Source organism: Osmerus mordax, chromosome 6, assembly GCF_038355195.1.
Source record: "Osmerus mordax isolate fOsmMor3 chromosome 6, fOsmMor3.pri, whole genome shotgun sequence".
Lineage (NCBI taxonomy): Eukaryota > Metazoa > Chordata > Actinopteri > Osmeriformes > Osmeridae > Osmerus > Osmerus mordax.
Window position 1 is genome coordinate 14,055,759 of NC_090055.1, and position 14,807 is coordinate 14,070,565.

Consider the following 14,807-nt stretch of genomic DNA (forward strand, 5'->3'; position numbering starts at 1 on the left):
GTATATATATATATAAACCCACTGCCCACTTGGGGCCAGTGGGTTTGAAACTTACTGGCCCCAAGACAATTTTTACTGGCCCCCCTCCAAAAGTTGTAATTTATCATTGTTACAACAAAACAAAAGACTTCTAAGTTGTGTTATTCTGTTAACATGTTTAACCATTTATTAAACACATCCTGGATATAAAAAGAACAAAAATGAAATCACATTTCTAGTGATAAAAAATAAAAAGGTAATAGTCAGCAAAACAATTGACTTTTAACCTCAAACATGACGTGCTCTCTTCCCCGCTGACAGCCATCTCTGCACAACTCTGTCAGGCTGAAACTGAAACTTCTGGTCTCTCAATGCTAATATATAAAAGCTTCCATAGCATTTCATCAGTATGATACTAAATACCCAAGTCGACACCATTCTTCTGCTGCGGTTCAATAGCCTGGGGGAACGAGGTGAACGGCTGGCCCGTCTTAATTACGTGATATGCCGTTGTTAAGTCGTGCAATAACACGATGGGCATCTACATTTTAATTCCTGACCAGCATGGTCAACGGCCTGGAAGATGGATTGTCAACCATCCGCTTAGCTGTCACGCAAACCAGGTGCTGTATGCTAGCATGGCTGGTCAGGGATTGTTTTAGAAAATTGTCGGTGCCTGTGTAAAAAGATCCACTTTTTTCTGCTTTAGACGGGAACATACGACAGACGACACAGTGCATCTTCGTTCCATAAATAAAAATGCTTCCGTTTGAGCTCGTAGCTCTACTTTGCTGCCATCGTCACTTTATTGTCTCGCGCCAGTTGTTAAACATGTATCGAGATTAGAGAATTACAATTTGACAACCACTCGTCACTCACTACTCAACTCTTGATTTGCCAACTGTGCGCCCCACAAGCTGAAGTTATTTATGCATTTAGCAAAACATATGAAGGATGTTAACTTTTACAATGCAAATTTTTTTTTCAATCAATAATTTGTAGTGGCCCGATCAGGCCAGTGAGTTGCTAGTTTAACTGTTCCAACGTTACCTTTTACTGGCCCCGGGCCATCGAGCCATCGTTATTGTCGAGCCCTGACATGTCAACGTTTAGTACACATGTCAACGTTTGTCTGATAAATCTTTCTTTCTAGTTGAGGTTTGCAAAAAATAAATGGAAGACCTTGAGGGACGGCTACAAAAAGGAAAATAATAGGGAGAAAGAGTGGAGCAGGAGTGGAGCGGTAGACCATGGAGATACGCTGCTGTCATATGAGTTTCCTAGCTCCATTCCTAGAGTTCAGGGAGACAAGTGGCAACTTCCCCATCGAGACAGAGCCCACTAATTTTGAGAGGATGCTTGATGCTCTTCAAGCACCTGCACCTCAACCACCACAACCACAGGAAGACGAGGATGAGCTTTTTTTTTTTAAGCCTCGTCCCCTCTGAAAAGATTGCCACCAGAAAATTTTATTTTCACCACTTGTTTTGAGGCAGAGGCTGAGATGCGGGCCACAGTGACATTGGCCTACTAAATGAAATATTTGTCACTGACAGAACCTTGTGTCCATTTAATGTAATTGGTACTATGAATGGTTGGTATACTCTTAGTTTAAACATAAACAAAGGATCTGTAATGTTTGGACTTATCACTCACAATCTGGAGGGGTGTTCAGTATTGTTATTCAGTCACCAGAGCCACAGAGAGAGAGAGCCCCTGAGAGACAGCCAGAAAGAGACCTGTTCCAATTCCAAGCTTACTCCCAGTACCTGATGGCATTTGGTCAGTGGTGAATAGCCCAACTGGCTTGTGTGTTATGTTGGTTTTCCATAATCCCTTTCCAATAATTCAGGTGGTTCAGTACAATGCGGGTATCGATTCCAGACACGTGGTTGCATCCTGTTTTTTTATTTGGGGGTGAGGGGAGGTCAGGCTGTGAGTGATGTAATGGTTGTCGGGATCAGGAATAGGTGTGTGTTTCTTTATCTGACCTTGTGGCAGTGAAAAGAAAGCCATTCGCAACAGTTACAGAGATAGAAGACAGGGGAAACTTCAGGTGTCCACATTTCTGATTGGTTTCTCCCTCTCTTTGTCACTCTCCCCTTGACCTGTTGTCTGTGATTCAGCCACCCCATAGACAGAGACAACAGGCTGGGAAGGGATAGGTTATCCTCTCGAGTTCAAACCGTTATCATTGTTGGGTATTTACATTGCGCGATGGCAGCCGAGCTGCGTTGAAATAAATCATCTGTTTCCCCAGTAGATTAGAACAGGACAGGTCCTCGGGCCAGGGCTTGAGACAAGGGCTCCCTCCCCCTGGCAAGTGATATTCTTTTTTTTTTGCTGTTGCAAGGCTCTACCTCATCTAACCTTTTCCACTGGTGGCACTGGCGCAGAACATGATTTGGTCGCACAAATGATTTATAGTAAGCCGCTCTGGATAATAATGAATAATAATAAACCTGTATTACGGGGGGGGGGGACAGAAATGACATGCCGTCGTGTAAATAACATAAGGCCATTTAGTTTGTTTAATAAAAGAGCAAGCTATTGACCTGTTTTATAGGAAAGGTAACCTTGAAATGACTTAATTTGTGATCTGGCGCTATATATATATATATGTATATAAAAAAAAAAAATATACAAATAGTCATATAAATAAATAATGATAATAAAAAAAAAGAGAAAATTAGCTACGACTTGGGGTGGGCGATATGACCAATCTTCTATCACGGTATGAGTAATTTTATATCACGGTATAGTAATTGTTCTGTAAATTCAATTAAGAAATGGTACAAAGTAACCATAATTCATCATCGCACTCGATTATTTATTACAAACAAAAACAACTGCGTCACATGAGACAACACTTGAGTTAAAAACAAAAGACTCCAAAACGTTACGAGTATGAGCGTTCCGATTGGCTGATGCGCATTCATGCCATCCTCAGATGGCATGACTGCCAGAGTTTTACTATCCATATCTAACTTCGGTTTCAGCGTATCAACCTCGTTAAAGCTCGGTCGATATGTTAAAGCCTCAGTTTGATATTTCCCGGCATTACCTCACACTCAGTTAGTAAGTAGTTAGCCTTCACTAGTCATCCTAGATCAAGAATGCTAGCAACGCCACCAGTGTAATTTTACAACAATAATTTTACAGCACAAGACATAAAACTTGAACAACAAATCGAATTGTTTACCTGCAGAATGGGTCATCAAATATATAATTAATTAGCATCGGCATGAATGTAGTCCGCTTAGACAAAATACACTCCACATCGAAAATTCCGTCAGACCAATGCAAATGTCCTTCAAGGTCAAACGAAAATAGCAAATCAAATAAAAGTTATACTACAATTCTAAATATCACAAGAATGCTATTTATTTACTGACAACATAAGTTATACGACTTACAGTTCTCAAGGATGCACACACGCAATCTCAACTGCGGTGTGAAGCGCATGTCCGTGCAGTTCTCCGACATGCACTCTAACAATCACTGCTGATAAATGTACAGCCTGATTTCTGATACCGTGGCGGCAGAAATTTAGCCATAGAGGAAACACTGCACTATATATTATCATTCCAGGTTAAGAATACCAATGGAGGCTGCGTTGGAAATTGTAAATCAAACTTTTGTCAGCATTTTGAGTGGAAATTTAAAAAAATGGCTTTGGCGCGTGTCAAAATGTTCTCTATGCAGGAAAAACCCTGCTGCTTTTGTTGGCAAGTGTAAGCAAGCGTTAATGATGTCTGAAAAAACGCCAGTGGGGTTGATTTGCCGGACGAAGAAGAATTTGTAAGAAAAGGGGGCCTCTTCTGTTGTTTGGAAATGGTTTTATTTCAAGTTATCCGACATCAACCAACAAACAGTAGCCTACTCTGTAAGTTGTCGTGTGTAGGCCAACAGAATACATTTTACATTTAATCATTTAGCAGACACTCTTATCCAGAGCGACTTACAGTAAGTACAGGGACATTCTCCCCGAGGCAAGTAGGGTGAAGTGCCTTGCCCAGGGACACAACGTCATTTGGCACGGCCGGGAAGTGAACCAACAACCTTCTGATTAATAGCCTGACTCCCTAACCGCTCAGCCATCTGACTCCCTATAGAGGATTCAGCCATGTAATAACTGTTTATAGCTAACTCACTACAAATATTTAACAGTTTTCTTGCAATCCCATAAACATAGGCTACTGTTGAACGCTAAAGTCGCTCTTCCGTGGCAAAGCACTACAAAAGTTGAAAAATTAAACTCATGCGACACAAGTTACCCAATCCAAATCCGTCCGAGTGCGGTAGATTAGCCGCTGCGGTGCGGATTGCATTGTCATGACATTGCTCAACTGTTGAGACCACATCTCCAGAGGTGTCATTAAAGTGTTATTTTCATTTTAACATTACAGTTCCTTTTATGTAAATCAACGACTGTCCCAGACGAGTGTCTGAGTGACCAGTGACAAAAAGGGGTTGTATCATTCAGGTGTCTGCCATTACAGCCCTACATGTGTTAAGACTGACTCCCGCTGTCAACCACCGAACATTATTAATGCCTGTGGGCTTGACCTAGCCAGTGCTGCTTGGATACTGGTGATTCATATGCGCCTCCTGCCCTCACTTCCAGTTTTTTTGTTTGTTTTATTCCTCCTCTTTGGCTATTCTCATTTATAATATATATTTTATTGAAACTGTTTTTGTACCTGCTCTCCTTTTGTGAGCTTAATGTATTTACTTAACCAATGAGTCAACATTCCTGACACTTGTAACATACATAAGAGCTAGAGTACATTTTTTAATGGTTAATGGGCTGCCACCAGGAACCAGGTCCCTGCATTGAACCAGATGAATTACCTCTCAGGTTCTCCAGACAAATAAATAAAGAAGTAAATAATATAGTGGCAAGCTGAAAATTTTCGTTGTTTGTACTGGATCAAGGCAACTTTTTTTCCTCTCTGCCCCTTTTCAGAAATCCTATTGCAGTGTCTCTCCTCTGCTTCACCTCTTTCTCTCCTCACGCATGCGTCTACTGAAAGCAAGCTGACGGGCACACACACATGCTCTCTATCACACACTAACCCCTTCCTCCCTCTCTCCCCCTTCCTCAGGTGGTCTTGAAAATAATCAAGCATTACCAGGAGGAGGGTCAGGGCAGTGAGGTGGTACAGGGTGTGCTGCTTGGCCTGGTGGTGGAGGACAGGCTGGAGATCACCAACTGCTTTCCCTTCCCCCAACACACAGAGGACGATGCTGACTTCGACGAAGGTAACCCTATCCCCTATGAGTGTATACACCCATTTTTCGTGTCAAAGTTGGCAATGAGGACCAAGCACTCCATATTGTCAAGCCGTGGCGGTATATTTGATCAATGTTGTCAGTTAAGCGTCTGTATGCGCACTCATTTCTGTTAAGCCCAATTCTGTTAAGTTAAGAATCTCCCCCGCCCCTCCAGCATCCTTTGTTCAGAATACATTCTTGCAACCATTAGCAGCCCTGGTTTTTCCTTTGTCAAAGAAAGTGACAGTCAAACGGCATTAGCGCCACATCGGCAGCCCAGCAGACGCCATCCGAAGGGAAGATGCTTTTCCAGATCCAGCAGATCTGGTGTCTCTGGCTAACAAGCAGCAGCTGAGGAATTTTGAGGATGGGGAGGAGGGGAAAGATTGCTAAAAGTCGTTGAAGTAAATGGTTAGCGTTAACAGGCACCCAGTGGCATTTGATTTAGTACAGGCATTCTTCCACTGTCCCTCCTCTCCATCCTCGCCATGGGCCTTATCCCCTGGTTAATAAGGTCAGCGTTGGTCTCCCCTGCCCTGAGCTACAAGAAACCCTGTTGCGTTGCCTGTTGCGTTGCCTGCTCGATGACATGCATGACAGTATTGAACAAGTTGCAGGGGTGACGCTCTCTCGTCGCCTCGCTCTCTCGTCGCCTCGCTCTCTCGTCGCCTCGCTCTCTCGGCGCCTCGCTCTCTCTTCGCCTCGCTCTCTCGTCGCCTCGCTCTCTCGTTGCCCCCCCAACGGCACCCCCCCGCCCCCCTGGAAGGTCAAGTTAATAATAAAAAAAAAAAAAAAATATATATATATATATATATATATTAATATATAGCTCACATAGGTTGATTAAGGTTACCTTTCCTACGAAACAGGTCTATAGCTTGCTCCTTTATTAAAGATCCTGTAGAGTGGACCTGGAAATTAAGTTTGCCACACCACAGAATAATGTTTTATTAACTACCCATCCAAATTCGAATGAAAAAATAACACCGACAAGTATGTTAAATTAGGCTTTGAAATTGTGAAAAAATCAGCAGTCTTCTCTGCTTGAGACTTGGGGGGGGGGGGGGGGCGTGTCCGCCTGAAGGAGCTGAAGCTCCGCCCCTCGCTTCCAAGTGCCTACCTCCGACCCAGATAATGGACGCTATGTCAAGCCGAACAAAACCGTATAGAATTAGAATTTATTTGTTCAATAAGTGAAACATACAGATGCATATAAATGAAATGTTCCCCTGAGCTGTAACAGTAAAAATGGACACCAGAGACAGCAGACAGTGAGCTCTCCAACTAGGCTACTTCTAACACATTAGCTACCATTTCACCAAAATACCATCATTCTACACAGAGTAGCCTAATATCAATTTAGCGGTTTGCACTAACTCATAGCAGAGATACCTCTGGAAAAGTTATCTAGCATAATTATAACAAGCACACAGAACTGAGTGATGAACTGCTGGCGGCGGTTGATGGTCCAGGTGCGACTGGAGGATGAACGGCCGGAGGGGCGATGCTCGGTACGGCTCCGCGCTGCAAGAGAAGCTGTGTGTTGGTGAACCCCATCTGTCTCTGGTCCATGTTAAAACTGTCCGCCGTGAAATGGTCAGTGCAGAGGCGGCTGTTGGAGTTTATCCGAAGCTTTCCATGAGCGTGGCTCTTCACAAAATCTATCCACCTATTTTACCTTTCATTATCAATAGGGAACTTAAATGGCGTTGCAGCGCAGCTGGAGTTCTTGCATCCAGGGAAAATGCAGTTGTGGGTGGTGGGAGACATCCTGGAGCTAGCTAGCTAGCTGATGTAGGCTACAATAACAGTACAGCAGGAGGAGCCATTCAGTGATCTGACATAGATAGGGCGACATGACGTAGATAGGGCATTTTTTGGCCCCGCCCATTAAAACCTGATCTGAAAACGGAAGAGAAACTGTTCTTCGGTTTAACTCCACATTTCAGTGTGACAAAGTTTTAGCGCTTTGCACATTCTTTCAGGAACTCATTTCACACATAAATAATGTACTTAGAAGTAAAACACGGAATTTACTTTACAGGATCTTTAAAGAAACTAAATGGCCTTATGTTATTTATCTTATTTACCAGACAGCATGTCATTTATGTCTCTACATGGATAACCCAACCCCCCCCCCCCAAAGCTGTAAACCTAGGGAATACACTGTTGTGTAATATTGTATCTATATTATAGGGCACAGTGTTTCCCACAGAATTCAAATCCTATTAGTGGTGGTAGGCAGGGGCAGAGCCAGACGTTACATTAGGGGCTTAGGCCAAACCTAGGTCCTTGTCTCATTTTGATGTGAGTGGAAATAAGGACTTAAACAAGTAATGTGCGCGTGCAGTACCCGTCAGATACATTTTTTTTTAGCATTAATTTTAGCTTTTTTTTTTTGCTTTATGTAATATAAACATTACATTGGACTCATTGTTATATTTGACGAATGAATTTAACTATGAATATAATTATATTTAACTTCAATGTATCAGTTTTGGACAAATTTGCGCAGAGAATTATGATACTAAGGCCCAATCAGGGTTGCAAAGGGGCGGAAAGTTTCTGCAAAGTTTCCACGGGAATTTTGGCTCGGGAATTTTGAAGAAAGAAAATGTGACAGTTTTTTTTGCAAAAGCATATAACAGGGAACTTCAATGTAGTTGAGAACAAGACTATGCACGCCTAGCTCAGCTGGACCCTGAATGCAGCTGGTTGGGAACATTGTCTGCCAGAAACATCAACTTAAACGTAAAAGTTTCTGTTGTTTTTGAACGTCTTTGTCATCAGTGTTGCGTCTGAAAGTTTCAGCCCTATGCCTGGCAAGTGTGAGAGTGCCGAATTGCGAGAAGAAAATAAGCATGAGACATGAATAATATTAGGTTTTCATTGGCCAAGTATGGTATTTCAGACAGATTGAGATTTCAATTATAGCTCGCAACATATTGAAAGAAATGTTTGGAGCTGTGAACTTCGTTAAAAATTTTGAATTATGAGCTGAACTAGTTCATTTTAAAATTTATGCACTATGAATCAAATAAAATTTATTTGTATAGCCCTTTTTACACACAAGCATGTCACAGAGGGCTTCACATACACCCATAGAACTGCCCCTCAACCAACCTAAACCCTCAAGTGAACTATGAACTGAACTAGTTCATGTAGAAAGTGAACTTTCCCAACACTGTTTGTCATTACCTAGCATATTGAGTACTTGGTAAACTGAAGCCATGTTTATTTGTATACAGTAGACTAACTTTTTACAGCAGTGAGAGTAGGATGTATGTATGTCCACACAAAAGTTGTATTATAAATGTTTGCATGCATGTCTGCTTATGACAAGCTAAATACAGTTAAATTACCACAACATTTCCAGTTTATTCCTGTTAATTCCCGTATATTCCCGTTAATTCCTGTGGAAAATGTCCAACTTTGAATATTCCTGGAATTTTGCAACCCTAATCCCAATGTCTCGCTTAAACCCTAAGCCCTGAACCTTCACAGACTTACTTGACGTCACCTAGTAAGTGATTGAGTGCAAGAGGCTGCAAGGGCTCAAAATGCTATGAATTGGAATGGGACAGCACTTTGCTGGATTGGGCCTAACCGTTCGTAAACTCCGGATTGATTCGTTCGTCCTGCGCATAATCAGTGCGCTGTGCAATGAATAATTTTTGTTGCCATGTTAAACAGTAAAAAAAAAAAAAAAATAAAATATTGTGGCTGTCCTCCCCAAATTAATGTAGAGGAAACACTGGGGCAGGAGCTCACACACTTGTGTCATATAAACTGTAGAAACACAAGGTGAAACTGGCTGCAGGTAGGCCATATCAAGTGCACCTCAATTATCTTATCAATTTTACGTAGCAGATCTCCTAGTGCAGGGGTGTCGAATCCTGGTCCTAAGGGGCCGCTGTCCTGTGTTTTAGATGTTTCCCTGCTCCAACACACCTGATACAAATGAATGGTCGTTATCAGGCTTCCACAGAGAACGAGTGATCATACATTTTACATATACATTTAGTCATTTAGCAGACGCTCTTATCCAGAGTGACTTGCAGTAAGTACAGGGACATCCCTGCTGCTCCACTTTTCTCCGTTTAGCACAAAGCATCATCATTTATAAGCTGCGATAGCAAAACTTCTAGCAGACAGCCCTTACCCCAGCCAGCATGGTAGTTAAACACCAAACTTCATTGTGATGAGATTTAAGGCCGAATTATACTTCTCCGACTCCGTTACGGACGGACGGAGTCGGACGGATTGGTTAAATTTATAGTACTCCTAAGGCTGTGGGTGCTGAAAACAATTCACTGCCAGAAGAGTAGGTGGCGCTGCACTGCGATGCTAGCTAGGTTATCGAAAAGTCGGAGCAAATTTACAAATTAGCCGTTTCATCAATAAAATAAGCACATTTTCAGCAACTACACTGCCCATTTCTCGTCACATTTTAATTCAGATGCTGATTTACAGGTACTGTTTAGCTGAAATATGAATTGTAAACTTACAGCAATGGCGATCAAAGGATTCTGTTTGTCTTGTTGGTCACGGCAACCCCGCCCCTGACGCAAGCGGTTCTTAATACGGACCAATCACAGCCAAGGGGTATCCGTAAAATGACGGACGGACAGTCAGGAAAATCAGGAGGTGCACGTAGAGCTCTCGAGGGGCTCAGAGAGGGCTCGGCGAGGGCGTTTCACGTCGGAGAGGGCGTTCCCTCTGTCCGTGTCCATGAGAACGGAGTAGTGTAAATCAGCTTTAACACAAACACACCTACCCTGGTAATAGCACATTTCTCCCCACAGTCTTTGAGGCTGACCCTCTGTCCCTGTGCCCTAATGGTGGACTTTCTCATCTCACCCAGGGTTAATTAAAGTCAGGGGGCTTAAAGAATGCATCAGCCATGATCTCTGCAAGCTGTTGATTCACATCCCTTGTGTGTGCTGTTAATCAGTATGCCACCCACGTGCATCTATTCACACTTTCTACCTTGAAACATGGTGGGGCTTTGTGATAACACTTTCATAGGAGTTAGCCTTTCAATAGATCAGATTACCTGTCGCAATGGAGAAATTGATTTCTTCCTGTTCTTTCCCTTTCTTGGATTCTTGACTAATTAAAATAACTAGTGCACAGTGCCCGTGATGCAGTTGGTGCTTAAGATTAGGGATGTCACGAGAACCGATACTACCGATACCTTCCGGTTCTAAAATGTCCAAACACCGACGATGCCCATTTTTTTGATGCCAGTGTTAGCAGCATCGGTTCCGGAACTGATGGGGGCAGCATACGTTTCAGTGTTCCAGTATTTGTTGCACTATAAGCATTAATTGCACTTTATGTTGTTCTATGCTATTTTGCACATGTTTTTATGTATTATGACATTTTGATATTTTTCAAGTATTTTAGACGTGAGTTCTAAATATTTCCGACAGTCCACACAGCGCAAGTTATTTATCCGAAACGGAACAGTAGCTAGCTAGCTTTCGTTAGCTTCCTGGCTAAATTAGCTAGCATAATACTCGTAGCAATTCTACTATCATGCTAGTGTTACTTGTTAATGCCGAATTATACTTCTCCGACTCCGTTACGGACAGACGGACGGACGGAGTCGGACTGATTGGTTGAATTAGCCTTCTCATTAGTACATTTTGAAGCCATACTAAAGCGTTTGTCGCATAGTTGTCAATCGGAAAATATTCAGTTGTAATGTTCGAAATCGCATATGTGAGACCCGCATTCGAACGATCACATATGTGCGACGCTACTCCTTTACGGGTTAATAAAGAAGTTCAAGTACATGGAATCGTAAAACAAAATCTTTTTTTAACGTGGTATCGAAATCAGCATCGAGAATCGTGTTATTTTACTGGTATTGGCACCGACTACTGAATTTTTGGTATCGTGGCACCCCTACTTAAGATGTCAGTGAAACACACAAATACAGATTACCTGAACTATAAATAATGCACAATGCCCGTGATAAAATTTGGGGCACACACAATTCCTGGAATTATAGATGGGGCACAGTGCCCACAATGATGTCGGTGACACACACAGATGTCTGGAATTATAGATAGATGCCTGTGATGCAGCTGGTGATGACAGTTCTGCTCAGTGGCTTTGGTACCTATATTTCTTATATCACAATTGACACTGTCATCTCTGAAGTACTTGTTCAACCTCATCTATTCTAGTCACTTATGCGCATCATAAAAGCAATTTTGCTGTTTTAAACAAATTTCCAATGCAGCAGACAAATGGAAGGCTACATTATCAATTGCTTATTTTATGTTGATAAATGTATTATATTGGTTCTCTGTTAAAGATCCTGTAAAGTAAATTCCATGTTTTTCTTCTAAGTACATTATACACGTGTGAAATGAGTTCCTGAAAGCATGTGCAAAGCGCTAAAACTTTGTCACACTGAAATGTGGAGTTAGACCGAAGAACAGTTTCTCTTCCGTTTTCAGATCAGGTTTTAATGGGCGGAGCCAAAAAATGCCCTATCTACGTCATTTCGCCCCATCTACGTCAGATCACTGAATGGCTGCTCCTGCTGTACTGTTATTGTAGCTTAGCTGGGGTGGATGAGGTCCGCCCGGAGTTCCTTAAGGCTCTGGATGTTGTAGGGCTGTCTTGGTTGGCAAGACTCTGCAACATCGCGTGGACATCAGGGACAGTGCCTCTGGACTGGCAGACCGGGGTGGTGGTTCCCCTCTTTAAAAAGGGGGACCGGAGGGTGTGCTCCAACTTTAGGGGGATCACACTCCTCAGCCTCCCTGGGAAAGTCTATTCAGGGGTGCTGGAGAGGAGGGTCCGTCGGATTGTCGAACCTTGGATTCAGGAGGAGCAATGTGGTTTTCGTCCTGGCCGTGGAACTGTGGACCAGCTCTATACCCTCGGCAGGGTTCTGGAGGGTGCATGGGAGTTCGCCCAACCAGTCTACACATGTTTTGTGGATTTGGAGAAGGCGTTCGACTGTGTCCCTCGGGGGCTCATGTGGGGGGTGCTCCAGGAGTACGGGGTACCGGACTCCCTGATCGGGGCTGTTCGGTCCCTGTACGACCGGTGCCAGAGTTTGGTCCGCATTGCCGGTAGTAAGTCGAACTTGTTCCCGGTGAGGGTTGGACTCCGCCAGGGCTGCCCTTTGTCACCGATTCTGTTCATAACTTATATGGACAGAATTTCTAGGCGCAGCCAGGGCGTTGAGGGGGTCCGGTTTGGGGACCTCAGGATCGGGTCGCTGCTTTTTGCGGATGATGTGGTCCTGTTGGCTTCATCGGGCCGTGACCTCCAGCTCTCACTGGAGCGGTTCGCAACCGAATGCGAAGCGGCTGGGATGGGAATCAGCACCTCCAAATCTGAGGCCATGGTTATCGACCGGAAAAAGGTGGAGTGCAATCTCCGGGTCGGGGAAGGATGGAGCGCGAGATCGACAGGCGGATCGGTGCGGCGTCCGCAGTGATGCGGGCTCTGCATCGGTCCGTTGTGGTGAAGGAGCTGAGTCGAAAGGCGAAGCTCTCTATTTACCAGTCGATCTACGTTCCTACCCTCACCTATGGCCACGAACTGTGGGTAGTGACCGAAAGAACGAGATCGCGAATACAAGCGGCCGAAATGAGTTTTCTCCGCAGGGTGTCCGGGCTCTCCCTTAGAGATACGGTGAGAAGCTCGGTCATCCGGGAGGGGCTCAGAGTAGAACCGCTGCTCCTCCGCGTCGAGAGGGGCCAGTTGAGGTGGCTCGGGCATCTGATAAGGATGCCTCCTGGACGCCTCCCTGGTGAGGTGTTCTGGGCACGTCCCACTGGGAAGAGGCCCCGGGGAAGACCCAGGACACGCTGGAGGGACTATGTCTCTCGGCTGTCCTGGGAACGCCTCGGGGTCCCCCAGGAATAGCTGGTGGAAGTGGCCGGGGAGAGGAAAGTCTGGGCCTCCCTGCTTAGGTTGCTGCCCCCGCGACCCGACCCCCGGACAAGCGGAAGATGATGGATGGATGGATACATCGGCTAGCTAGCTAGCTTCAGGATGTCTCCAACCACCCGCAACTGCATCTTCCCTGGATGCAAGAACTCCAGCTGCGCTGCAACGCTATAAGTTCCCTGTTGATAATGAAAGGAAAAATAGGTGGATAGATTTTGTGAAGAGCCATGGAAAGCTTCGGTTAAACTCCAACAGCCGCCTCTGCGCCACTGACCATTTCACGACAGACAGATTTAACATGGACCAGAGACAGACGGGGTTCACCAACACACGGCTTCTCTTGCAGCGCGGAGCCGTACCGAGCATCGCCCCCCCGGTCGTTCATCCTCCGGTCGCACCTGGACCATCCACCGCCGCCAGCAGTTCATCACTCAGTTCTGTGTGCTTGTTATAATTATACTAGATAACTTTTCCAGAGCTATCTCTGCTATGAGTTAGTGCAAACCGCTAAATTGATATTAGGCTACTCGGTGTAGAATGATGGTATTTTGGTGAAATGGTAGCTAATGTGTTAGAAGTAGCCTAGTTGGAGAGCTCACTGTCTGCTGTCCATTTTTACTGTTACAGCTCAGGGGAACATTTCATTTATATGCATCTGTATGTTTCACTCATTGAACAAATAAATTCTAATTCTATACGGTTTTGTTCGGCTTGACATAGCGTTCATTATCTGGGTCGGGGGTAGGCACTAGGCAGCGAGGGGCGGAGCTTTAGCTCCTTTAGGCGACACGCCCCCCCAGTCTCAAGAAGAGAAGACTGCTGATTTTTTCACGATTTCAAAGCCTAATTTAACATACTTGTCTGTGTTATTTTTTCATTCTAATTTGGATGGGTAGTTAATAACACATTCTGTGGTGTGGTGAACTTAATTTCCAGGTCCACTTTACAGGATCTTTAAAATTGTCTTACCACCACAAACATCTAGACAGTTAGTTCATAACATCACATGCACAATGGTTTAGCCTGCTGTCATTATTGTGGGCCTAATTGATCATACAGCGCATGTACAGTTCTACCTAAGGGGTGTTTGCTATGTTTAATACGTTTGTAAGTTTTCCTTTGTGCAGTGCTGTAAATTTGTCTTGTATTTTCTGTATCGCATTTGTATAAATAAGACATGACTACTGACCGTGGAGACTAAACACGTACGAACATTGTTCCTGTCGTAGGCCTGTTTGTGGTTAGCTAAATCCATGCCTCAAGAAAACGACCAAGGAGGCTTAAGTGGTAGGAAGTGTCCATGTCTGTGATGCCACTGGTGATTTATAATGCCGTAGCAAATTTGCAATGGGCAGGCAATTAATTTGTGTAACAAAATTCACTGATCTATTGTAAGAATCCACTTTATTATGTTCTGTTATCTAGCCAGCATTTCATCCATAAAGAAAACCCTTTGAGCAGCTGATTTTATATGACAGCAGTCAGAACTGCTAACCTGGCCATATCTGTTATATCTGTGCTTCTAAATAACAGTAGGCTATAGGGTACCCAAAAATGTATTTTTGAAGTGCCAATTGAAAGGTTGTCCAGCAAGTGATGATGTCTAAAGCAATGAAAACCTAATATTG

At 43.9% G+C, this 14,807-nt stretch overlaps 1 protein-coding gene across 1 annotated transcript in view; it reads left to right on the forward strand.

The window, feature by feature from the left end:
- Positions 1-14,807, forward strand: part of LOC136944686 (eukaryotic translation initiation factor 3 subunit H) — a 61,169-nt gene that overhangs the window by 19,870 nt on the left and 26,492 nt on the right. The window contains exon 2 of the mRNA XM_067238544.1: positions 5,088-5,244. Within this exon, the coding sequence (XP_067094645.1) occupies positions 5,088-5,244 (157 nt within the window). The remainder of the gene's footprint in view (positions 1-5,087; positions 5,245-14,807) is intronic.